The sequence below is a fragment of the Hemitrygon akajei genome, chromosome 11, assembly GCF_048418815.1.
Source record: "Hemitrygon akajei chromosome 11, sHemAka1.3, whole genome shotgun sequence".
In the NCBI taxonomy this organism is placed as follows: domain Eukaryota; kingdom Metazoa; phylum Chordata; class Chondrichthyes; order Myliobatiformes; family Dasyatidae; genus Hemitrygon; species Hemitrygon akajei.
Window position 1 is genome coordinate 117,674,167 of NC_133134.1, and position 25,211 is coordinate 117,699,377.

General features: G+C 41.4%; 1 protein-coding gene across 3 annotated transcripts in view; it reads right to left on the reverse strand.

Moving 5' to 3' along the window:
• LOC140735960 (solute carrier family 12 member 5-like) overlaps nucleotides 1-25,211 on the reverse strand; it is a 1,160,378-nt gene that overhangs the window by 318,372 nt on the left and 816,795 nt on the right. For all 3 annotated transcript variants that reach the window (XM_073061588.1, XM_073061587.1, XM_073061589.1), the window contains exon 3: nucleotides 13,053-13,184. In XM_073061588.1, coding sequence (XP_072917689.1) covers nucleotides 13,053-13,184 — 132 coding nt within the window. The remainder of the gene's footprint in view (nucleotides 1-13,052; nucleotides 13,185-25,211) is intronic.

The window sequence follows — 25,211 nt, forward strand, 5'->3', positions numbered from 1 at the left end:
AATCGGGGGTGAGACACATAGCAACACGGAGAATTTAAAAAAGATTCCCCAAGGTACTACGAAAGTTGAAAAGTTAGCTATTACTATAGACTGGAGTAACTCTGTTAAAAATAATGACTAATTTACTGATTTTTTAAAGTTTTAATGTTAATGGGCTTAATGGACCGGTGAAAAGAAAAAGAATTTTAACATACATTAAGAAAATGAAAATAGATATAGCTTTTAGCTGCATTCCATTTGAAAAAATTACTTATAATTTAAGAGATAAATATGAAATATTTCTGAAAATTTGGTGCCCTTATTTACAAAAGAAAGGATTAAATATATAGGTGCTCCGAAGATAAAATTATTGGTTATTTGGGGAAAGAAATAAATATATATACTAAAGCTATTATGAACCCCATGGAGCATGTGGGGATCTTCCGATATCCAGGCATTCTTTCTTTCTTTTTTTTTCTCTTTCTACAGGGATATTTGGGGGGGAGGAGTTAAGGGGAGGGGGGAAGGGTTGATAATTTTTTTTTCCTTCTGTAACCATTTGAAAATTCAATAAAAAAATTAAAAATAAAAACCTTTGACCTTTAGTTGTAATCTCACTCAACCTCAGTGGAAAAAGCCTGATTGCATTTACTGTACCTTATCTATACCTATCATAATTTTGTATATCTCTGTTGAAACTCGCACATTCTCATACGGTCCAGGCAATGTTGTTCCAACCTCTTCAATCTATCCCTGTAACTCAGCTCCTCAAGATCTGGGGCACCACGGTAGCATAACAGTTAGCACAATGTTATTACTGCTCGGGGTGTCAGGAGTTCAATTCTAGCATCCCTTGTAAGGACTCTATATGCCCTCCTCATGGAATGCCTGGGTTTCCTCCGGGTGCTCCAGTTTCCTCACGCAGTCCAAAGATGTAGCAGTTAGTAGGTTAATTGGTCAATGTAAATTGTCATGTGATTAGGCTAGGGTTAAATAAGGGGTTGCTGGGAGGTGTGGCTCGAAAGGCTGGAAGGGCCTAATCTGTGTTGTATCTCTAAATGAAATGAATGAATGAATTTCTTCGGCTGTCCATTGATAGTCGATGATGACTGAGGCCTGGGCAAGGTTGTATGGGAGACCGGCAGTTGCCCAAGCAGCAAGTCTCCCCTCTCCACGCCACTGATGTTGTCCAAGGGAAGGGCATTAGGACCCATACAGCTTGGCAAAGCAATGTGCAGTTAAGTGTCTTGCTCAAGGATACAACACGCTGCCTCAGCTAAGGCTCAAACTAGCGACCTTCAGATCACTAGACCAACGCCTTAACCACTTGGCCACGCATACAATGAATGAATAAATAAATACAGGCATCAATAAATAAATAACATCCTTGTAAATTTTCTCTGTTCTCTCTCTCTCTTCAAGGAAAAGCAGTTAAACATTATCAAACGATGGGATGAGCACTCTGAACACATTGGGTTAGTGTCTTCAGGATGAGATCCAAAATAAAAATCTCTTAGTGTCTTAGTATTAATTCATGACAGGCAGATGCTGGATTGTTAAAATACTGCACTGCACATCTAGTTGGAACAAGAGATTAAAGATTAGCTTTATTTGTCACATGTATATTGAAACATATAGTGAAATGTGTCATTCAAGTCAAATCAGTGAGGATTGAGCTGAGCAGCCTGTAAGTGTCGCCACATCTCTGGCTTCAACACAGCATGCCCACATCTTACTAACACAAACCCGCACATCTTTGGAATGTGGGAGGAGACCGGAGTGCCCGGAAGAAAGTGGAGGTCACGTAGACAATGTACAAACTCCTCACAGGCAGTGGTGGCACTCAAATGCTGATCTTACAGCTGCTACTGTAAAGCAATGCCACTGTGCCACCGCTATTTAACACAAGTAGAACTGACCTCAAACTCTGCACCAATTAAAGTGAAAGATTTCCGCCTGAAATATTAATTGAGGTGCTGACAAAGGAGCTGTCCTTCACTGTTTTTCATTTTAGATTCCCAGCATCCAGAATTTATGTTATAATCTCACCTTTGCTATCCCCCTTCTTCATAATTTAACATGCTTGTCACTTGACTTCAATTAGATAAAAGGCTCAACTTGTACAAAGGAATCTGAGAAATGCCAGGCGTAAATAACCTGAAAGTGTCACAACTTCAAGGCGATTATAGAAAATAAAAGCTCATAGTGACGAAGGTAATGTATCTGCTGGCTAATTAGGAAAGAGAAAGTGGGCAGCAGTGTATCTTTTTCTGATTAGCAAGATGTAATGAATGGTGTGTCACAGGGATCAATATTGGCACCCCTACATTTTGATATATTTGCAGAATACACAAAGGTATGTAGGAAAGTTGTGAAGAGGGTATCTGAAAGACATAAAGGGATATAAATTAGTGAAGAGAATGGGCAAAGGTTTGGCAAAAGGAACTCAAATATGCAAATATCTGTGAGCACCCGTTTTGGGAGTAAGTATGGAACAAAAGCATGATACTTAAGTGGTGATATTTTTCCGAGCACTGAGACACAGAGAGATCTCCCTGCCCTTATCCATTGACGTGCAAACGGCTGAAGGCAGTCAAGGTAAGGAAATGGAAATGCCATCAATGGCTTCGTCCATCAGTATGAAGTGATCACTTGTATGATTGACCATCACTAACTCAAAGAAAGTTTATAACATTAATTCCTGAAATGAATGGGTTGTTTTGTATGAGTTTAGAAGAGCAAGAGTGGACTTGATAGAAACAGAGAAGTTAGAGGAGTCTTGATTGTCTTCAGAAAATGGCCAAAATATTTCCTCTATTGAGAAAATATAGAACCAGGATTCATTGTTTAAAAAATAAAGGTCAGCCATTTAAGGCAGAGATGAGGAAAAATATTCCTCTCAGAGGTTTCTGAAGTTCTGAAACTCTCTTCATCAAAGACTGGTGGAGACAGAATCTTTAAGCAACACACACAAAATGCTGGAGGAACTCGGCAAGTCAGGCAGCACCTATGGAGGTGAATGAACATTTAAAGTTTTGAGCCTTTAGCAGGACTAGAGTGGAGGAGGTAAAGGATTAGAATAAGAAGGTGAGGGTGGAGAAGGAGTACAAGCTAGCAAGTGAGAATGAGACTAGGTTAGGGGGAAGGAGGGTGGGTGGGGATGGCGGATGTGGTAATAGGTAAAGAGCTCAAAAAGGAATCTGATAGGAGAAGAGAGTGGACCATAGGAGGAAGGGAAGGAGGTGGGGCACCAGAGGGAGGTGATGGCAGGTGAGGAGAAGAGAAAGTGTAAGAAGAGAGATGGAATGAGGAATGGAAAAACAGAGAAGGAGGAGGTGGGAAAGTTAACAGAATTAGAGAAATTGTTGTTCATTCCATCAGAGTCTTTGATTAAGATAGTGGTAGGCCGATACTTGATAAGATGGGGGATGAAAGAATATTGTAGGAAGAACGTACTGTACATGCAGAGTTAAGTTTATAATCAGATTATTTACATCATTGAAAGGTATAGCTGGTACAAGTGCTGGGTGGCATACTGTCACTCCTTATTTGTATGTTTATATATATATAAAATAGTGATGTTTACTCAGTGTTGGTCAGGTGTTGTGCATTAGACCATTCCCTGACTGGGGAATCTGGAAGGAAATGCAAAAGAACTATTCAACTGAACAAGATCCATTTGGTTCCAATCCCTATATAAAATGCACCAAAAATGAACTGTCAATTATGAGCAGAAGACTGTGCAATGATGTGATACACAGGAGAAGGTCAGTGACACTAATCTGCTGGTTAAAATTGTTCTCTCTCATTCACTTTAATGGGATGAGCCAGCTCAGTGCAGCTAGTACACACAGACTGGAATCTCATCCGCTTCACATTCTGATTGAAAGCCACGTTCACCACACAGAATTTGTTCATTATTGTGCAATGTTACTTTGCACATAGTTTCCTCTTAAAGTATCCAGGTCAAAGTTCATTTTCTACATAATTTTCCCCCAACACCCAGAACAAGCTGTTTTTTCACAGCTGCCATCAGGAAGGAGGCACAGGAGCCTCAGGACTCGCATCACCAGGTTCAGAGAAAGTTACTACCCCTCAGCCGTTGGGCTCTTGAACCAAAGGGGATAACTTCACTGAACTTCACTTGGCCCATCACTGAAATGTTCCCACACCAAGGATTCTTCATCTCATGTTCTTGCTATCTATCTATCTATCTATCTATCTATTTATTTATCTATTTATCTATTTATTTATTTATTATTTTCTTTTTGTATTCGCACAATTTGTTGTCCTTTGAACGCTGGTTGAATGCCCAAGTTGGTGTGGTCTTTCATTGATTCTGTACAGGTATTATTCTATGGATTTATTGAGTATGCCTGCAAGAAAATAAATCTCAGGGTTTTATATGGTGACATATATGTACTTTGAACAACAGCAATGTTCAGGAACATGTAAAACACATGTCATAAAATGCTCTTTCTGCTAAATGTTGTTCTTCTTGTCCTTACCTACTCCCTCATGAGCCTGCACGTCACACCAACTTCCCCGGGATCCTACCACCAAACACATTTTTACCGCTCTCTCCACTCTTCATATTCCGTCTGGGTAGCCTCCTATCTGAAGGAATGAACATTGATTTCTCTAACTCCCAGTAATTTCTCTCCTGCCTCCTCCTCCTCTCATTTTCCATTACTACCATCTCTTTTTCCATTCTTGTTACCCTCTCACCCTATCTCTTCTCACCAGCCCAATATCTATCTCCAGATCTCCCCCACTTCCCTTTCTCCCATGGTCCACTACCTTCTCCTCACAGATTCCTTCTTCTATATCCCTTTACCTCTTTCACCTATCACCCCCCCCAGCTTATTACTTCACTCACCCTCACCTCCCTACCCATCTCCCCCCTCATCTATCATTTGCGAGCTTGTACTTCTCACCCTCCCCCACCTTATTATTCTGGCTTCTTTCCCCCTTCCTCTACAGCCGCGATGAAGGGCTCGGCCAAAAACATTGACTGTTTCTCCCTCCACAGATGCTGCCTGACCTTCTGAGATCCTCCAGCATTTTGTGTGTGTTGCTCTGGTTTTCCAGAATCATGATTATGAAAAACGTCCTTTGTCTTCCTCCTCCCCTCTAGATGTTTAGCAAATTAATAATATTCTAGCAGCTTTTGTGACCAATACTTTCATCTAATAATGAGTAAATGTGTCTGAGGTACAGACACTTTATCCACATTGAGGTCACATGGAATAAACTTGATGTATTGGGTTTATGGAGAGCACACTCAGTATAACCTGAGGCACATCATTCAGTGAGATGTGTGGACTAAAAGTGGTCAATGGAGAGGGCAGCAAGAGGATATATAATTCTCGATTTATGAAACAAGTAACTGCTGTGTTTTAATATTAAAATCTACTAACAACCAAGAAAATTCAGAAACAGTGGTCCTGATCATGTAGTGGGATAACTTCTGTGATCAGTGAGTTTTGTGGAGGAGTAGGTTTCTGCACTTTTTGCAATATTGTCTCCAGGTTTGCTTATCATTTGCTAGTAGCCTCTCCTTTAAGAAGCCTGCCTGATAGTCAGGAGGGGAATACTGGAGAAGTTATAACCTCAAGGAGCCTGCAGCCACTTAAGACATTGTGGGGGAAATAGCCCTGCATTTTTTGTAGTTGGGGCCCATTGATGCTGGTTGGGATTCTCAATTATGGGTTGAGGACATGGAAGTCAGATTCAGGGGTGCAGCCTCATCTCTGGAAAGTGGGGATGGGGTTGTCCACTACGGAAGGAATGAATGGTGGTGGAGGGGGAAGTTGGTTAGCTTGGCAGATTGGAAGCCAACCCTGGTCCCACCAGAACACCAAACATTCATGCACACCTCATTCTTTCAAGCAGATGAACTCAGCAACCATCAACAGGAGCACTTTTTATTCTACTCTAGGTTTAATATGAAATAATTTTGCACCAAATTAATGGACCATGAGTATCATCTGATTTTACAGTTGCTAGCTAAAATATTAAGAATTTCCCATCAATGATGATGGCACTGGAATCCTACACCATAAGTTATATATCAATTACATGGCTGAAACGGCTCCGGAATAAGCAGAGAGCTCACTCGGTTAGCAAGTACCAAAAAGGTGTGTGTGTGTGTGTGTGTGTGAGCGTGTGTGTGAGCGTGTGTGTGTGTGTGAGCGCTAGCCTATCATTTGCACAGAATTACCAAGACAGAAATTTCCTCAGGGTAGCATGCCCAAAGAACGCTGGACGAATTTCTGGAGTAACACTAGATGACCCAAGAATGGTCTCTATTACAGTGCACTTCCAAAATAAGATTAACCTTTCTTTATATAACTTGCAAAAAACAAAATATCAAATTTTGTCCTCCAGGTCAAAACATGGGAAGCCTTCAAATTCCAAATTTGATCGGTCAATGAGACAGCCATACAGCCAGGTAACTGGTTCCTGTTCTTTCTTTGATGCCATCATTTATTCTTCCTCAGTGATGTTCAACTTAGCTAGTGCCTCCGCTGGAAGCTTGCTTACCTTTTGGAGAAGGGTTACTATCTCCATTTTTCGTGTGTACGGACCATCTGGGCTAATGGCTGTAGAGGCCATGTCAGTGGGTATATTTAAAATGGAGGTTGGTAGGTTCTTGATTAGTAAGGGTATTAAAGGTTATGGGGTGAAAGCAGGTGAATTGAGCAGAAAGGGAAAGTAAATCAGCCATGATATAACAGTGGAGCAGACTGGACAGGCTGAACGGCCTAATTATGTTCTTATGTCTTATGGCCTTACATTAACTTTCACCAGAATAAAGTAAGGATTTGAGTTTCTGGACCTTCTACTTTATGACTTCCTGTTAATGCAAGAATGAAATAGGCTTCAAATATGTAAGATGATGGGCTCATAGCCCAGTCCTCGGACCCTTATGAGCCAAACTGTACTGATGTATCAAGCATCTAGGTTATGTGATGATGGATCAAAACTCATGAAGATGTGTAGTGTGAGGCTCCAAATTAAGGGCAGAAGATACAAAATCCAGAAAGCACAGACCCCCAGCCTCAAGTACAGGTAAGCTAGGCAATAATATTAAAGAGGACACCATAAGGTTCTTTTCCAGATATATGAAGAGTAAAAGAGAGACAAGAGTGGACATTGGACTGCTGGAATAGAGCACTGGAGAGGTAGTAATGGAGGACAAAGAAACAGCAGGTGAACTGAGTAAATATTTTGCATTAGTAAACACTGAGGAAGACTCCAGCAGCATGCTTGATATTTGAGAATATCAAGCGGTCAGAAGGTGATTGTAGATGCTATTTCTAAAGAGAAGGTAATTAGGAAATTGAAAGTTTTAAGGTAGATACTGTAAGTCACCTGGACCAGATGGAATATTCCCTAGTGAAGGAGGTAGCTGAAGAGTTTGTGGAGGCATTAGGAGAGATCTTTCAAGAATCACTAGATTCTGGAATGGTTCCAGAGGACTGGAAAACTACAAATTTCACTCCAATCTTTAAGACTGAAGGGAGGCAAAAGACAGGAATTTTTGGCCAGTTAGCTTGACTTCAGTGATTAGCAAGATGTTAGAGTTCATTATTAAGGATGAAGTTTTGGTGTACTTGGAGGTGCACAACAAAATAGATCAAGGTCAGCATGGCTTTCTAAAGGGGAAACTTGTCTGATAAATCTATGATATTCTTCGAGGAAGTAACAGGCAGCATAGACAAAGATGAATCAGTGGATGTTATTTACCTGGATTTTCAGAAGGCTTTTGACAAGGTGCCATAAATGAGGTATTACAGTAAAGTTAATAATGTGAACAGAAGTTTGGCTAACTGAGATAAGGCAAAGAGTGGGAATAAAGGGGGTCTGCTCTGATGGTCTGCTGGTGGGAGAATTCAGAGAATATTCACGAGGATGATTCCTGGAATGCAGGGACTAACATATGAGGAGCGTTTATTGGCTCTTGGATTGTATTCGTTAGAGTATAGAAGAATGAGAGGGGATCTTATAGAAACATTTCGAATGTTGAAAAGGTTGGACAGAGTAGATGTGGAAAGGCTGTTCCCTTGGTGGGTGAGTAAACAGTGAGTCTGCAGAAGGACTTGGATAAATTAGGAGAATTGGAAAAGAAGCGACAGATGGAATACAGAAATTAGGCAATTTTCTAATGGGGAGAGAATTCAGAAATCAAAGGTGAAAAGGGACTTAGGAGTCCTAGTACAGGATGCACTCAAGATTAACTTGCAACTTGATTCATTAATAAGGAAGGCAAATACTGAATATATTTGTTCCACATTATTGCATGCACCATTGCTTTTTTAATTAAAAAAATTGACAACGCTTAAGAATAAAGTTAAAATTTTTCTAACTTGTATGATGGCTGCAAGAATTTCTTGGCATTTAAGTACAAGCTTCTACTTTAAGGTGTTTGTTAAATATTAACAAGACAAACAATTTCCCAATCTATTACCTCAGTGAGCAAATTTAATTAAGTTTAATTTAAGCCTAAAATGAAGATAATTGTGCCTGACCCCTGAAAATCACTTTGATGTCTGAGGTCAAAGAAAAGTAATCATGTTCCTTTTTCTAGTAAGATATGAATCTTACACTTTTCTCTGCAATTTAAATGAGACAAACTATCTTATTTTGTTAATTTATTTGTGGTAATATTACTTACGTGTTGTGTGTGAATCATATGTACTGTGTTGTGCACCTTGGTCCGGAGGACTGTTGTTTCATTTGGTGGAATACATATGTACAATTGAATGACAATAATGTGTACAATTGAACTATCAGAGCTGGAACTAATTGGACTTCAGACTGTGTGGAATTCTCAAAGATGGATTTGTTTAGACTAGCATCTGAAAACATAAAGCCAGGGCCAATTAATTTAGGTTTAATATATTAGTAAAATTTACAGCGGGGTTGGACTTTGAATCATTTGATTTTGTAAAGCAGAACATTCGGAAAGGAAAAGGCTGAATAGCGAATGACATTAATGCTCAGAAATGTATTTTCTTGGACTATTCATCACCAAATCGGTGATAAACAGTAGCTGAAAAAATTAGTTTCGAACCAGCGGTGCCTGTGCCTACTGTTACAACAGGCCAACAGCAGATGGCATTTTATTGGCTCTTCACTCAGCACCGGACAGTGAAGATATATGCATCAGGATGCTCTTCATTGACTACAGTTCTGTATTAAACTCCAAGATCCAGGCTTTGATACTTCCTTGTGCAACTGAATCTTTGATTTCCTTGCTTGAGGACTCCAGACAATTAGGAATGGCAACAATATCTCCTCCACTATCACCATCAGCACAGGTGCACGGTAAGCTGTGTGTTTAGCCCCCTGCTCAATCGTTTTACACTTATGACTCTGAGGCTAAATTCAGCTCCCACACTATATTCAAGTTTGCTGACAACACCAGTGCTGTTGGCCATATCAAAGGTGGTGACAAATCGGCAACAAGAGGGAGATTGAAAATCTGGCTGAATGTTTCCACAACAAAAACCTCTCACTCAAAGTCAGAAAAACCAAAGAGCTGATTATTAACTACAGGAGGAAACTGGAGGTCCATGAGCCAATCTTCATCAGGGATCAGAAGTGAGGAGGGTCAGTAACTTAAAATTCCTTAGTGTGGTCACTTCAGAAGATCTGTCCTCGGTCCAGCATGCAAAGAAGGCATGGTAGTATCTCAACTCTCTTAGAAGTTTGCACAGATTCGGCAGGTCATCTAAACCTTTGACAAACTTCTATAGATGTGAGGTGGAGAGTATGTTGACTGGTTAGATCACGGCTGGGTATGGAAACACTAACGTCCATGAATGGAAAAGTCAGAAAAAAGTATTGGGTATTTCCTGTTCTGATTTTTTTTTTCATTATCCTGAGGAAGCTGCAAAAAAAAGCTAATTGAACACAATTATTGTCATATTAGTGATGGTCTAGATTGGGTCTTCACTGATTCCTATCCCTCATCCTCATCTATCTGCCTTAGTTTCGTATTTTTGATAACCATGTGAATCAATATCAGTCTTAAAATCTTGATTCAACCTGGCATCCACCACCTCTTGGGGCAATGCCAGAGTTCGATTACTAACTCCCCAAAGAACAATTTCCTGATTTTGGTCCTGAATAGTCTGGCTCTAGTTGATAGAAAATGTCCCATGATCATTGACACTCTATCAGAGAATTCATTATCCATTTTATCCAATTTTTAAATTTATTTTCTTTTATTTAGAGATACAGAACCATAGCAGAAGGGCCTAGATGGAGTGGATGTGGAGAGGATGTTTCCTATAGTGGGAAAGTCTAGGACCAGAGGGCACAGCCTCAGAATAGAAGGAATTTCTTTAGCCAGATGCTGGTAAATAAGTGCAATTCATTGGCACAGCAGGCGGTAGAGGCTAAGTCACTGGCTATATTTAAAGCAGAGATTGATAAGTTCTCTATTAGTAAATGCATTAAAGATTATGAGGAAAGGGCAGGAGAATGGAATTGAGAGGGATAATAAATCAGCCATGATGAAATAGCGGAACAGACTAGATGGGCTGAATTTCCTAATGTCTTATGATAGCTGCATCTTCTAAAACCACCTTTTGAAGATGTCCTCGATGGTTGGAAGGTTTCAATGAAGTTAGCTGAGTTTACAACCCCCTGCAGTCTCTTTCAATCCTGTACATTGGAGTCTCCATACCACAAGGTGATGACAGCCAGTTGCAGTTCAACTGGTGCAAAATTATTCCAAGGCCTATTTTGATGAATTCTTATCTCCAGCCTCTTTGGTTCTGAAGTATTTCCACTCACCTCATTGATCATAGTCCATACCTGCACCTAAATATCACCACACTGATAGTCACGATCCTTTGGACCTAATGGCATGATTCTGAATATATTTGGACGATGGTTATTCATAAACCACTTGGTCTAAATGTTTCCTGTAGTCGCTGAAGCATCAGGGATGTACTTGTACAGGTCATGGGAGTTATTAAACAATCGTCTACAATGTTTACCAATGGCATAGAAGGATGTTAGTTCAGTCAACTGCATCCCTGCAGGTTCATGAAGCCACCCTAATCCCTACTAGTTTTTCCTGTCACTTATTTTACTCACATTCTAATCAATTTCCACCATTTCTACCACTCACATAGAATCAGGAAACTAATTTCAAAAGTTCCATCATCTAAACTAACAATTGCATATTCAAAGCAATACACACAAAATGCTGGAGGAATCCACAGGTCAGGTTGCATCTATGGAAATGAATAAACAGTCAATGTTTTGGTCCGAGACCCTTCTTCCATCCTGATACTACCTGACCTGCTGAGTTCCTTTGGCATTTCCAGCACCTGCAGAATTTCAAATTCCAGATTGTTAAAGGTCTTTACTTGCCTAATACGTGCACATGCACGCACACACACAGACAGACAGACAGACAGACAGAAAGGCTGGCATTAAAGTAATACTTTATGCTATCCTGCTAGTCTTGATCCATTTATATAATCAAAAGTAACTAAAACAGGGCATAAATTGAAGACTATTTTGTGCTGCAAGTGAAACTTTAACTTTAATATAGCCAATTCTGCCACTTAATTGTGAAAATGTGTAGCATTGAAGTGAAATCACACAAACATATGATAGTTATTAATAACCTGACTTGCTACTCCACTGTAGAGCATGGTCTGTTATCAGTCGCAGTATGCCTGCTTTTGAAAAAACCTCTCAGAATGAGGACAAAGCTTATGTTATATACAAACGTATTTGTGCACATGCACAGAAATCCACAGCAGCTTATTAGATTTGACAATCAAGCATAAATTGTATCCACAATTATGTTAACAATACTTTTTAAATTTCAGCTTGAATTCATCTCCATATCACAAAATGAATCACGTGCCAAGAATTGGCTCAACCGGGCAGAGGTTAAGAAAGCTATTTTTTAAAATTTAATTTTACAGCATATTTCTTATCAATGGATATATATGATTTAGAAATTGAAGATCTATTGGAAAACAATAAGCATCTTGGTGTTCACCTGGCAGAGAATCTCACCTGGTCCCTCAACACCAGCTCCATAGCAAAGAAAGCCCAGCAGTGTTTCTACTTTTTGTGATGGCTGAGGAAAGTCCATCTCCCCCCCGCCCCCCATACTCATCACATTCTACAGGGGTTGTATTGAGAGCATCTGAGCAGCTGCATCACTGCCTGGTTCGGAAATTGCACCATCTCAGATCGCAAGACCCTGCAGCGGATAGTGAGGTCAGCTGAGAAGATCATCGGGGTCTCTCTTCCCGCCATCGCGAACATTTACACTACACGCTGCATCCGCAAAGGAAACAGACCCCATGCACCCCTCATACAATCTCTTCTCTCTCCTGCCGTCTGGGAAAAGGCTCCGAAACATTCGGGCTCTCACGACCAGACTATATAACAGTTTCTTCCCCCAAGCTATCAGACCCCTCAATACCCAGAGCCTGGACTGACACCTTATTGTCTTGTTTATTATTTATTGTAATGCCTGCACTGTTTTGTGCACTTTATGCAGTCCTGGGTAGGTCTGTAGTCTAGTGTAGTTTTTGTGTGGTTTTTTTTCTGTGTTGTTTTTTATGTAGTTCAGTCTAGTTTGTGGACTGTGTCATGTAATACCATGGTCCTGAAAAACATTGTCTCATTTTTACTATGCACTGTACCAGCAGTTATGGTCGAAATGACAATAAAAGTGACTTGACTTGACTTGAATTCTAGACAAATAACAGTGAAACTTATTGATACAGTGGGCCAAGATGATTTGAGAGAAAGGCCAAGAGTGTTTTGCAAACTCAGTACGTTTAAAACAATCCCATGTATGTTTGTCAGGACCCTAAGGGATCAGAAGTATTTTGTGAAGTGTTTTTTTTTTTACAAACAATATTGTTACCATAATGGAATCATAGTCCCTTTAATTGACTTTGCAGTGTTTTTCTTGGGTGTTACTTGGGACACTGGTGATTTCAGAGCGATACTAAAATACAAAAGGAAATAATAATTGCAGTAAATTAACACTGTAACTCTTTCCCCTAATTTTTTTTTACCTTGACTTGTTTCTTCTTGGTCCCCTCATTATTTTCAGCCTCTTCATGCTCTTTGACACCTTGGGGAAGGTTGGTGTAGTTGGCTAGTCCGCTGAGAAGAGATGATACCATAGGACTGGTGTCCATTTCTTCCTGCAAAAACATTATAGACAGAACACAAAACAGTGAAAACTCTATGCATTTCAGACTGCTAGGCAGCTATTAGAGCTTTGTGTTTCTGCAGTTGACCTAAGCTGTACCAACTAATCAATATGCCCATCACAAAACTATTAGAATTTAAAGGCCACACTTACATATGTGTTAACTAACAACATGAATGTAACAAATCCAATTATTCTAAATTTAATGCTATGAATAGCTAATCCAGAAAAGGTCATAAACACAAGAGATTCTGCAAATGCTGGAAATCCAGAGCAACAGACACAAAATGCTGGAGGTAATCAACAAATCAGGCAGCATCTATGGAGAGGACTTCATAAGCATTAGTGACAGACCAATCAATTCTCAGAACAAGAGAGCTTCACACAGGTCAGGGAGAAGAGTTTAAAAAAGGAACATTTTGTGGGGCTTGGCGCAGTAGAGGTGGACCAATCGATTTGCAATTCATTCGCAGTAGCAAATAAAAGTAAAGCAGGGTCAAAGTGGAGTGGCCATTGTGAGAACGGACCAGTGTAGGAGTGGGAACTTGAGCCTTTGGTGGGGAGGCACAGGTAAGTAGCAGGTAAGGCTGTTGTAGGGGTTGAATAAAAAGTTACTAAATTACAGCTAATTAAAGAAAGTAGGAATGATGCAAGATCAGGATCGGGTGATGTGCTGTAGCTGCATGATACGTGAGCTGGTGGTTCCTGGTGACCATATCCGCAGCAAGTGTTGGCTGCTCGAGGCACTCAAGTCTAATGTTGATGACCTGGAATCTGAGCTTCAGGCACTGCGGCACATTAGGAAGGGGGAGAGTTACCTGGATTCTCTGTTTCAGGAGGCAGTCACACCTATTAGATTAATATCCAGTCAGTGGTCAATGACAAGAGGGTCTGTCTGTGAGTGAGGTGGGTGGTGGGATCCAAGAGACACTGCCGGAGGAGCCTCAGCCCTTGAGCTTCTCCAACAGGTCTGAGGTTCTTGCTCCCTGTGTGGATGAGGGTGGGGTTGGAGGAAGGATGAGCAACCTAACTGTGGAACCGTAGTTCAGGAAGCCATTCAAGAGGAGGGAGAGAAGAGAAATGTAGTGGTAATTGGGGATAGTATAATCAGGGGAATAGACAGAGTTCTCTATCACGAAGATAGAGTGTCCCAAACACTGTGTTGCCTGCCTGGTGCCCTAGTTTGGGACATCTTATCTGAACTGTAGAGGATTTTGCAGTGGGAAGGGAAAGATCTAGTTGTCATGGTCCATGTGGGTACCAATGCCATAGGTAGAATGAGGAAGGAATTCAGCTGAGAGAATTTGAGCTGCTATGGACTGAAAAAAGCAGAACCAAAAGGGTAGTAATCTCTGGATTACTATTTGAGCTATATGTTAATTGGCACAGGGTCAAGAAGATTAAAGTTAAATGTGTGGCTCAAGGATTGGTGTGAGAGAAGTGGGTTTGAATTTATGGGAAATTGGCACCAGTATTGGGGAAGGGGGGAGCTGTACTAATGGGAAAGGCTCCACCTGAACTGTGATGGGACCTGGATCCTAGCGAATCGCATAACTAGGGCTGTGGATAGGGCTTTAAATTAAATAGTAGGGGGGGTGGGGTTCAATGGATTGGAGAAGTATGGATAAAGTAATAAAGAAAAGTCTGGATACAGATAAAGAAAAAGCAAAAGATAAAAAAGTGAAAAATAAGAGTAAAGAAAAGTCAGGTGTAAAAGAGAACAAGATTACAAGACTTTAAAAGCACAATGAGTGTAAGGGCACTTTATCTAAATGTCAGTAGTGTTCAAAATAAGGTCAGTGAACTTGTGGCAAAAATCAGTACAAAGGATGTGATTTATTGGCCATTAAAGAAATGTGGTTGCAGGGTGGAGAGGATTGGGACTTAAATATCCAAGGATATCAGGCAATACGGAAGAATCGGCAGGAAGGTTAGGGAGGTGGAGTAGTGCTCTTAATTAAGGATGAGATCAGGGAGATAGTGAGAGATGATATAAGATCTAAGGAGCCGAATGTTGAATCCATCTGTGTAGAGATTAGGAATAGTAAAAGGAAAAACAATCATTGGTGGGAGTTATCTATAGGCCACCGAATAATAACATTACAGTAGCTCAGGCAATAAACAGAGAAATATCTAAGACATGTAAGAATGGAATAGCAGTTATCATGGGGGGCTTTAACTTGCACATAGATTGGGTAAATCAAGTTGATTGAGGCACTCTTGAGGAGGACTTCGTAGAATGTATCTGTGCTGGCTTCTTTGAACAGCATGTTACTGAACATACAAGGAAACGTGTATTCTTAGATCTGGTCCTGTGCAATGAGACAGGTAAAATTAGTGATCTTGTTGTAAGGGACCCTCTAGGAAAGAGTGATTGTAGAATGATTGCGTTTCTCATACAAATGGAGGGGGCAATAGTTCAAGCTAAAACCAATGTATTATGCTTAAACAATGGAGACAACAATGGGATGAGGGAGAATTTCGCTAGTGTAGACTGGCAACACAGGCTATTTGGTGGGACGGTTGAGGAACAGTGGAAGACTTTCAAAGAGATTTTTTACAGTGCTCAACAAAATATATTCCAGTTAAAAGCAAGGACAGTCAGGGTGGGGAGAGCCAGCACAGGATAAGTAAGGAAGTAAAAGAAGGCATCAAACTAAAAGCTTGTGCATACAAAGTCACCAAGAGTAGTGGGAAACTGGAAGATTGGGAAGAGTTTAAAAAGCAACAAAAACCACAAAGAACTAGAACAAAATATAAAAAGGGATAATAAAAGCTTTTTAATTATATAAAGTGGAAAAAGGTGGCTAAAGTGAATGTAGGTCCCTTGGAGGATGAGAAGGGGGAATTGATATTGGGTAATGAGGAAATGGCCGAGGCTTTGAATGAATATTTTGTTTCGGTCTTCATGGTGGGGGACACGTCTAACATGCCAAAGAGAGACGTTATGGATGCAATGGGAAGTGAGGACCTGGATACAATAGCTATAGAATTGGGGGTGATGTAGTAGCATGGATAGAGAATTGGTTAACCAATAGAAAGCAGAGAGTTGGGGTACATGGGAGTTTCTCTGGTTGGCCTTCATTGCTAGAGGGATTAAATTTAAGAGCAGGGAGGGTATGCTGAAACTGTATTGGGTACGGGTGAGGCTGCACCTGGAGTACTGTGTGCAGTTCTGGTCTCCTTACTTGAGGGAGGGTATACTGGCTTTGGAGGCGGTGCAGAGGAGCTTCACCAGGTTGATTCCTGAACTGAGAGGGTTAGTCTATGAGGAGTGATTGAGTTGCCTAGGACTGTACACACTGGGATTCAGAAGGTTGAGAGGAGATCATATAGAAACATATAAAATTATGAAAGGGATAGATAAGATAGAGGCACATAAGTTATTTCCACTGAGAGGTGAGACTTGAACTCGGAGACATAGCCTCAAGATTCAGGGGAGCATTTAGGACAGAGATGGGAGGAACTGTTTTTTCCAGAGAGTGGTGAATCTGTGGAATTCTCTACCCAACGAAGTAGTGGAGGCTAACTCAATGAATGTATTTAAGTCAAGGTTGAATAGATTTTGCATAGTAGTGGAATTAAGGGTTATGGGGTAAACACAGGTAGGTGGAGATGAGTCCATTGTAATATCAGCCATGATCTTATTGAATGGCGGAGCAGGCTTGGTGGGCCAGATGGTCTACTCCAGTTCCTATTTCTTATGTTCTTAAGTAGTGGAAAAGAAAGCAAGTAAGATAAAGAGTCGATTTTTTGGACTGAGACCTTTAATCAAGACTAGAAATGAAGTGGGAAGGTAAAGAGTTTGGAGAAGAAGAATTTCAGAGTTGTATACTTTGATAATAAATGAACCTTAGAATAGCCAATGCTTCAGGCTGAGACCCTTCATCAGGACTGGAAAGGAAAGGGAAAGAATCCAGAAAATAAGAAGGTGGAAGGAAGGGAAGGAACGCATGTGGAAGATGATAGGTGAAGCTAGGTGGGCAAGGGAGGGGAATGAAGAGAGAAGCTGAGACATGATAGATGGACAATGGAAAGAGCTGAAGAAGAAAGAATCTGATTGGAGAGGAGAGTTGAGCATGGGAGAAAGAGATAGAGGAGGGGCAACAGAGAGAGGTGATAGGAAGTTTGATTTGCACAGGCTCTCTTTGATACCATTAGAATCTCCCATCAATATATGAGATTACTCTGGAGCATGATACGATATATTAAAGACAACATAAATTAGATAGATACTTTATTGATTCCAGAGGAAATTATAGTATTACACCTGTATTACAAGTGCACAGATATAAATATTAGAACAGAAGTAGAAAGAATAAAAAATAAGTTAGCACCAACAGTCTAACAGGAGAGGGTCACCACTTCCCAGCTATAGGTTGACTCATTGTAGAGCTTAATGGCCGAGGGTAAGAATGACCTCATATAGCGCTCTTTGGAGCAGTGCAGCTGTCTTAGCCTATTACTAAATGTGCTCCTCTGTTCACCCGACGTGGCATGCAGAGGGTGAGAAACATTGTTCAGAATTGCCAGGAATTTCTGGTCCTTTGTTCTACCACAGTCTCCAGTGTGTCCAGTTTGACTCCTATAACAGAGCTAGCCTTTCTAATCAGTTCATTGAGCCTGTTTGTATCACCAGTGTTGATGTTATTGTCCCAGCACACCGCCACACAGCCCATAGTACTGGCAACAACAGACTGGTGGAACTTGTGAAGGAGAGGCCTGCACACTCCAAAGGGCCTCAGTCTCCTCAGGAAGTAGAGGCGACTCTGGCCCTTCTTGTACACAGCCTCTGTGTTGGTGCTCCACTCAAGTCTGTTAACTATCTGTTAACAAGGTGCACCCCAGATACTTGTTAATCCTCACCATCAATATTAACAGGGAGCAGTGCAGGCTTAGTCTTCCTAAAGTCCATCACCATCTCCTTTGTCTTATGATGTTAAGCTGCAGATGATTCAGCTTGCACCATTTGACAAAGTCCTCCACCTGTATTCATCATCCTGTCTGCCCTTTACACGCTCAACTATTGCTGAGTCATCAGAAAATTTCTGCAGATAACATGACTCAGTGTTGTATCTGAAGACGGAAGTATACAGGGTAAACAGGAAGAAAGCCAATACAGTCCCCTGTGGGGCCCCAGTGCTGCTTATAGCCATGTCTGACACACAGCTCTGAAGCTGCACAAACTGTGGTCTGCCAGTCAGGTTGTCCATTATCCAGGATACAATGGAAGTGCCAATCTGTATTGAATGGAGCTTTTCCCCAGCAATGAGGGCTGTATGGTATTGAAGACACTTGAGAAATCAAAAAAACACGATCCTCACAGTGCTGAGGATTAGAGTAGGCAAATTAGAGTAGGCTCTGTTCGATAGACAGTCAGTGAGACACAATGAGATCAATTCAATGAGACACTCAAAATGCTGGAGGATCTTGGCAAGTGAGGAGCATTTATGTGGGGAGAATAAACAGTCTACGTTACTGACTCAAACCCCTCATCAGCATTTCAGGATCAGAATCAGTTTTAATATCTCCAGCATATGTCGTGAAATTTGTTAACTTTCTGGCAGCAGTACAATGCATTACATTAAAATACAGAAAAAAGCCTGTGAATTACAGTAAGTATATATATATAATAATGAAATTAAATGAGTCGTGCAAAAACAGAAATAAAAAAAGTAGTGAGGTAGTGTGTATGGGTTCAATGAGCATTCAGAAATTGGATGGCAGAGAGGAAGAAGCTGTCCCTGAATCGATTAGTGTGTGCATTCAGGCTTCTGTACCTCCTTCCTGGGGGTAATAATGAGAAGAGGGCATGTCCTGGGTAGTGGGGGTCCTTAATGATGGACACTGCCTTTTTGAGGCACCGCTCCTTGAAGATGTCTTGGATAGTATGGAGTCTAGTGCCCAAGATGGAGTTGACTAATTTTCTAACTCTCTGCAGCTTACTTCAATCCTGTGCAGTTGCCCCTCCATACCAGACGGTGATGCAGCCAGTTAGAATGTTCTGCACAGTACATCTGTAGAAATTTGCGAGTGTTTTAGGCGACATACCAAATCTCCTCAAACTCCTAATGATTTTAAGTAAATTCTGCAAAACCTCACAAAGTAGTTTCAAATGCTAAGCAAAGTTAAGATTCCTCAGAAATATGTTAGAATCAGAATCTGGTTTATCTCTGACACGAGTCTTAAAGTTTGTTTTGGAACAGCGTTTCAGTGCAAACCAAAAGCTTCAAAAATCGATAAATAGTGCAAAAGTTGAATAATGAGTTCCTGGACTGTTCAGGCACCTGATGGCAGAGGAGAAATGCTATTCTTGATGTTGGCTTCTGAGACAGAGATCACGCAGCTGCCAAATGCTGTGGGATATGCACAGGTGTAGTGTTATTCTCTCTTTCAAAGCATGCACAAAAGGGATATTGTAAATTGTCACAATGATGGCTTATAGACCTCAGATAACCCCATGCTGCAATAAGATAATCTGATTGTGACAGCAAATTTCAGTCTAGTTGCCATTGTAAATTGTGTGTTTTTATAATACAACCTCCAAATGCAATGAACTATTGCATAAGATATAATACAGAGCAGATATAATAATCACCACAAAAGGTGGGTTTTGCCGTCGGCCACTTATTTGAATTCCACATCCCAGTCCCGATCCAACAAGTTGGTCCATGGCTCCTCTAGTGCCATGATGAGGTCACTCTCAGGTTGGAGGAGCAACACCTCATATTCCACCTGGGTAGCCTCCAACCTGATAGCATGAACATCGATTTCTTTAACTTCCGTTAATTTCTTCCTCCCTCCCACTTCTCTCTTTTTCCACTCCCTATTCTGGCTCCATTCTTGCCCCTTCACTTCTCCTCACCTGCCATTCCCTCCCTCAACTTCCCCCCCACCTCCTTCCCTTTCTCAAATGGTCCACTCTCTTCTCCGTTTAGTTTCCTTCTATTATAGCCCTTTTACCTCTTCTACCTCTCAGCTTCTCATTTCAACCCCACTCACCTGATTTCATCTATCATCTTCCAGCCTTTACTCCATCCCCTCCCTCACCTTCTTATTCTTGCCTCTTCCTCCTTCCTTTCCAGTGCTGATTAAGGGTCTTCGCCCAAAACATTCACCTCCATAGACGCTGCATGGCTTGGTGAGTGTCTCCAGCATTTTGTGTATATTGCAAAGAAAATATTTTTCTGCACATATTTGAAAAAGTTTGCCTATGCAGTCATCCTCAAGCAGTTGTAGTGAATGTGGTGTTTATTGGAGTCATTACTGGACCATTCAGAAGGCGGAGGTAGGGATAGATAGAGCATATAGAGAGCTAGTTGCACCCAAGGAGCCAGACACAGGAGACTGGGTGACAGTCAGGAAGGGTAAAGCGATTAAGGAGCTAATGCAGAGTACCCCTGTGGCCATCTTCCTCAAAAAAAGGTTTGGATACTGTTGCGGGGGGATGACCTAAAGTCACAGTGGTCAGGTCTCTGGCACTGAGTCTACCTCTGTAACTCAGAAGGGAAGAGGAGAGAAGAGGCACACTGTGGTGATAGAGGATTCATTAATTCAGGGAATAGACAGGAGGTTCTGTGGGCAGGAACAAGATTCCTGAATGGTATCTTGCCTCCCGGGTGCCAGGGTCTGGGTTATCTTGAATTGAGTTCTCAGCATTCTTAAATGGGAGGGTGAACAGACAGAAGTCATGGTCCATGTAGGTCTCAATGATATGGGTAGGACGAGTGACGAGGTTCTGCATGGGGAGTTCAGGGAGTTAGGAGGTAAATTATAGGGCAGGACCTCCAGGGTTATGATCTTAGAATTGCTACCCATGTCACTAGTATGGCCAAAACTAGGAAGATTATATGGTTTAATAGGTGGCTAAGGAGTTGGTTTAGGAGGGAAGAAATAAGATTTTTGGATCATTGGTAAGGAGGGACCTATACAGAAAAGATGGGTTGCACCTGAACTGGAGGAGGAATAATATCCAAGCAGGAAGGTTTGTTAATGCTGCATAGTGGGGTTTAAACTAGAGTTGCAGGGGATGGGAACCAGAGTGCCAGAATAGTTAGTGGAGAGGTTGTGAAGGCAGATATTGTTAAGACCTCAGACAAAGTCAGGAATCAGAAGGTTGAGCATGTTGTGACTAGTATCCTGAGCTGCCTATATTTCAATGCAAGAAGTATCGTAGGAAAGGCGGATGATAGTGCTGAAGATGAGGTAGCTTGTTTACAAACAGAGGCAATGTGTAGTGTTGAGAGGGTAAGATTGCAGTCAACAGGATGAGTTGCAATGTTAAAAGCAGACAAAATTGAAAAGGGTGAATACAGCACTGAAGGTATTATATTTGAATGTGAACAGTATACACAGTAAGGTAGATGAACTTGTAGCACAGTTGTAGATTGGCAGGTATGACGTTGTAGGCATCACTGGCTGAAAAAAGATTATAATTGAGAGCTTAATGTCAAAGGATACACATTGTACTGAAAGGATAGGCAGGAAGGCAGATGTTGCTCTGTTGCTGAAAAATGATATCATATCATTAGAAAGAAGTGACATGGGGTCAGAGGGTATTGAATCATTGTGGAGAGAACTAAGAAACTGCAAGGATAAAAAGACCCTGATGGGAGTTCTGTATAGACCCCTAAACAGAAATAAGGATGTGGCCTACAAATTACAATGGGAGAAAGAAAAAGCATGACAAAAGAGCAATGTTACAATACTCATGGGAGCTTTTAATATACAGGTAAACTGGGAAAATCAGGTTGGTACTGGATTCCAGGAGGGGGGATTTCTAGAGTGCCTACGAGATGGTTTTTTAGAGCAGCTCGTGGCTGAGGGCACTAGGGGATCAGGTATTCTGGACTGGGTGTTGTGCAATGTTAGCATTCATTTCAAGAGAATTAGAATATAAAAGCAAGGATATAATGTTGAGACTTTATAAAGCACTGATGAGGTCTCACTTGGAGTACTGAGAGTAGTTTTGGGCTCCTTATCTTAGAAAGGATTTGTGGAAAGTGCAGAGGGTTCAAAGGAGGTTCATGAAAATGATTCCAGGATTGAATGGTTTGTCATTTGAAGAGTGTTTGATGTCTCTGGGCCTATATCCACTGGAATTCAGAAGAATGAGGGGTGACCTCATTGAAACCTATTGAATGATGAAAGGCCTCGATAGAGTAGATGTGGAGAGGATGTTTCCTATGGTAGGAGAGGCTAAGACACAGCCTCAGAATAGAGGGTCATCCTTTCACAACGGAGATGCGGAGGAGATGAGGAGACAGAGAGTGGTGAATCTGTGGAATACTTTGCCACAGGCAGCTATGGAGGCCAGGTCTTCATGTATATTTAAGGCAGACGGTGATAGATTCTTTATTGGTCAGGAGGCGAAGGCAGGAGTTTGGGGCTGAGAGGAAAATTGGATCAGCTACGATGAAATGGCAGAGCAGACTCGATGGGACAAATGCCTTAATTCTGCTCCTATATCTTATGGTGTTATGTAGTCAGTGTATTGAGTTCATTTCTGAGTTCCATCCATTGTCACAGAGTCGTGGAGAGATATGGCAAAGAAACATGCCCTTCAGTCCTTTGAGTGCATGTTCCTCAGCAATATCCATTCCTACACTAGTTCTCCCTTAACACATTTTATTTTCTGCACCTGCCCAATAATGTTCCAGGGGTAATTTATAGCAGCTAATTAACTTAGAAACCCACAATTCTTGCTTTGTGAGAGGAATTTGGAGCACCAGGGGGTAACCTACATGATCAGAAGGAACAGGTGTCATGAACTCCATACAGACAGAATGTGAGATGTTGCTTTTCTAGTCATGTGGGGCCTCGCCACAGTAGGACAGATGGGTTGGTGTGGAACTGGGAGGGAGAGATGAAATGGCACGTGACCGGGGGCTCAGAATAGCCAGTATGGACACCATGGTAACATAGAGGTGGCACTGCCGTGTAGTGGATAGTGAAATGCTTTACTTTAGCTATGAAATGGAGTTCGATTCCCACTGTTATCTGTAAGGCCTTTGTACGTCCTCCTCGTCATCACTTGGGTTTCCCCTGGGTGTTCCAGTTTCCTCCCAATTCCAAAATCGACGGTTAGCGTTAGTGAGCTGTGGGCATGCTGCGTTGGTGCCAGGAGTGTGGCGACACTTGCAGGCACCTGACGCAAGCAGCACGTGTCACTGTATGTTTTGATGTACAGTACATGTAACAAATAATGAAAATATATAAATGAAGACAAACTTTATGGACAGAGTTCAGCTGATCTGCAAGTTGCCTAGTCTACCAATGTAGAGGAAGCCACATTGGGAGACTAAGTACAGTAAGTGAGGTTGTAGAAGGAGCACATGAACCTTAGCTTGGAAGGGATTTGAGGTCCCTGGATGTTGGTGATGCAGGAGATACAGGAACAAGAGCTGCAGGGCTCAGATGGAGGTGGGTGGGGAGGGGGAAGTGGATCAGGGAAGTGGTGAAAAGAGTAGTCCCATGGAAGCTGAGAAGGGGTGGGGAAGAGAAGATGGTGGCGGGATCCCATGGTGCTCGTGATAAGATGATGCGCTGGGCCTGTGGACTCCAGTAGGGTGAAAGGTGGGGACTAGGGGAATTCTATCTTTGTTGTGCTTTTGGGGTGTGTGGTAGGGGGTGTGGTATGAGAGTAGGAGCCTGGGAGCTGGAGGAAATGTGAGAGAGGACTCCATCAATAGAAATGGACACACCTCTACCTTGGCTTGCTTCAGTTTAGCTGGAGGCCTTGGGGCTCAATTATGTTTTAGACAGTGATGACAGGATTATAATTTGAAAATGTAAATATGCAGATTATTGTATAATATTGTACATCTGTAATATAGTAAACATTTGAATAGGATTTTGTAAAAAAGAGAATCATAATGACCATGTAATGTGGCTACTGCTACTCTCTGCATCCTTTTCGGGAGGTGTTTATAGTGTCTGTTAATGAACAGAAGCAACGCTGCTATTGGAGAGTCATTGAACTTCAATATGCAAAAGACATTGCATATGTACACGTTTGGGAGCTAAACTCCAGGTCCCCATGAACTCATTCACAGAAGCATGTGAGACCATTCACACAACAAACATTACCAATCTCCCCCACTACATAACATTATGTCCCTGAAGTTCTCCATATTTCAAGAATCTCTCCTCAGATAACACTGATGAAAGTGTCCACCACCTCCCAATGTGACACGACAGACTATGGTCATTTGAGAGACCAAGAACATAAACTCAGGGCAAAGTTCATTGCTTACTTGTCACTGGTGATCAATGTCCTTCTGTATGGTCAGAATTATGGATTATCTACAACAAGCTCTTCAAAGAGGTGCAAATTCCTCCAAGTCCTTTAGCAGGATAGGTCAACCAATGTCATATCTTCTCCCAGCATATCTCCACCATTGAGGCTCAAATTATCTCTGACAGGCAGGCTGCATTGTTGGCATGTTCATCTTCAAACTTTAGGTTTGCCCTGAACTCTGTTCTGCCAAGAGGTTATCTGGAGGATGGGAAAATGGCTTAGTGATATTCCCAAAGCCTCCTTATAAAATCTGTGACACCCTTGCTGACTTGTGGACATATGGTTTCTCAAACCAGAGATGGGGCATTTAGACTAACATTAATGAGTCTGAGAATTTTCCTCAGAAGCACATGGAAAACTCAGTGACAAATGAAGAAAGAGCTTATCACTTCCTGTTCTATCTTACACTCTCACCCATTCTCTGTCAAGCACCTTTGGGTGTGGATTCCACATTGGCCTCCTCTTCTACCACCTCAAAACCAATTGAACCGAAATGGAAATGAATGCTTCTTGACCCCAATGAATTGTGGAAGGAAAAGAGACATAAGAAAGTTTGCATTTGCTGGAATGGAGCAACACACAAAAGAAAATGCTGGAAGAATGTGTTAGGCAGCATCGATTAATTTTATATATTAGCAATACAGCATGGTAACAAGCCAATGTCGCCCAATTACTCCCTTGTGTCCAATTAACCTGCGAACTGATATGTTTTTGGAATGT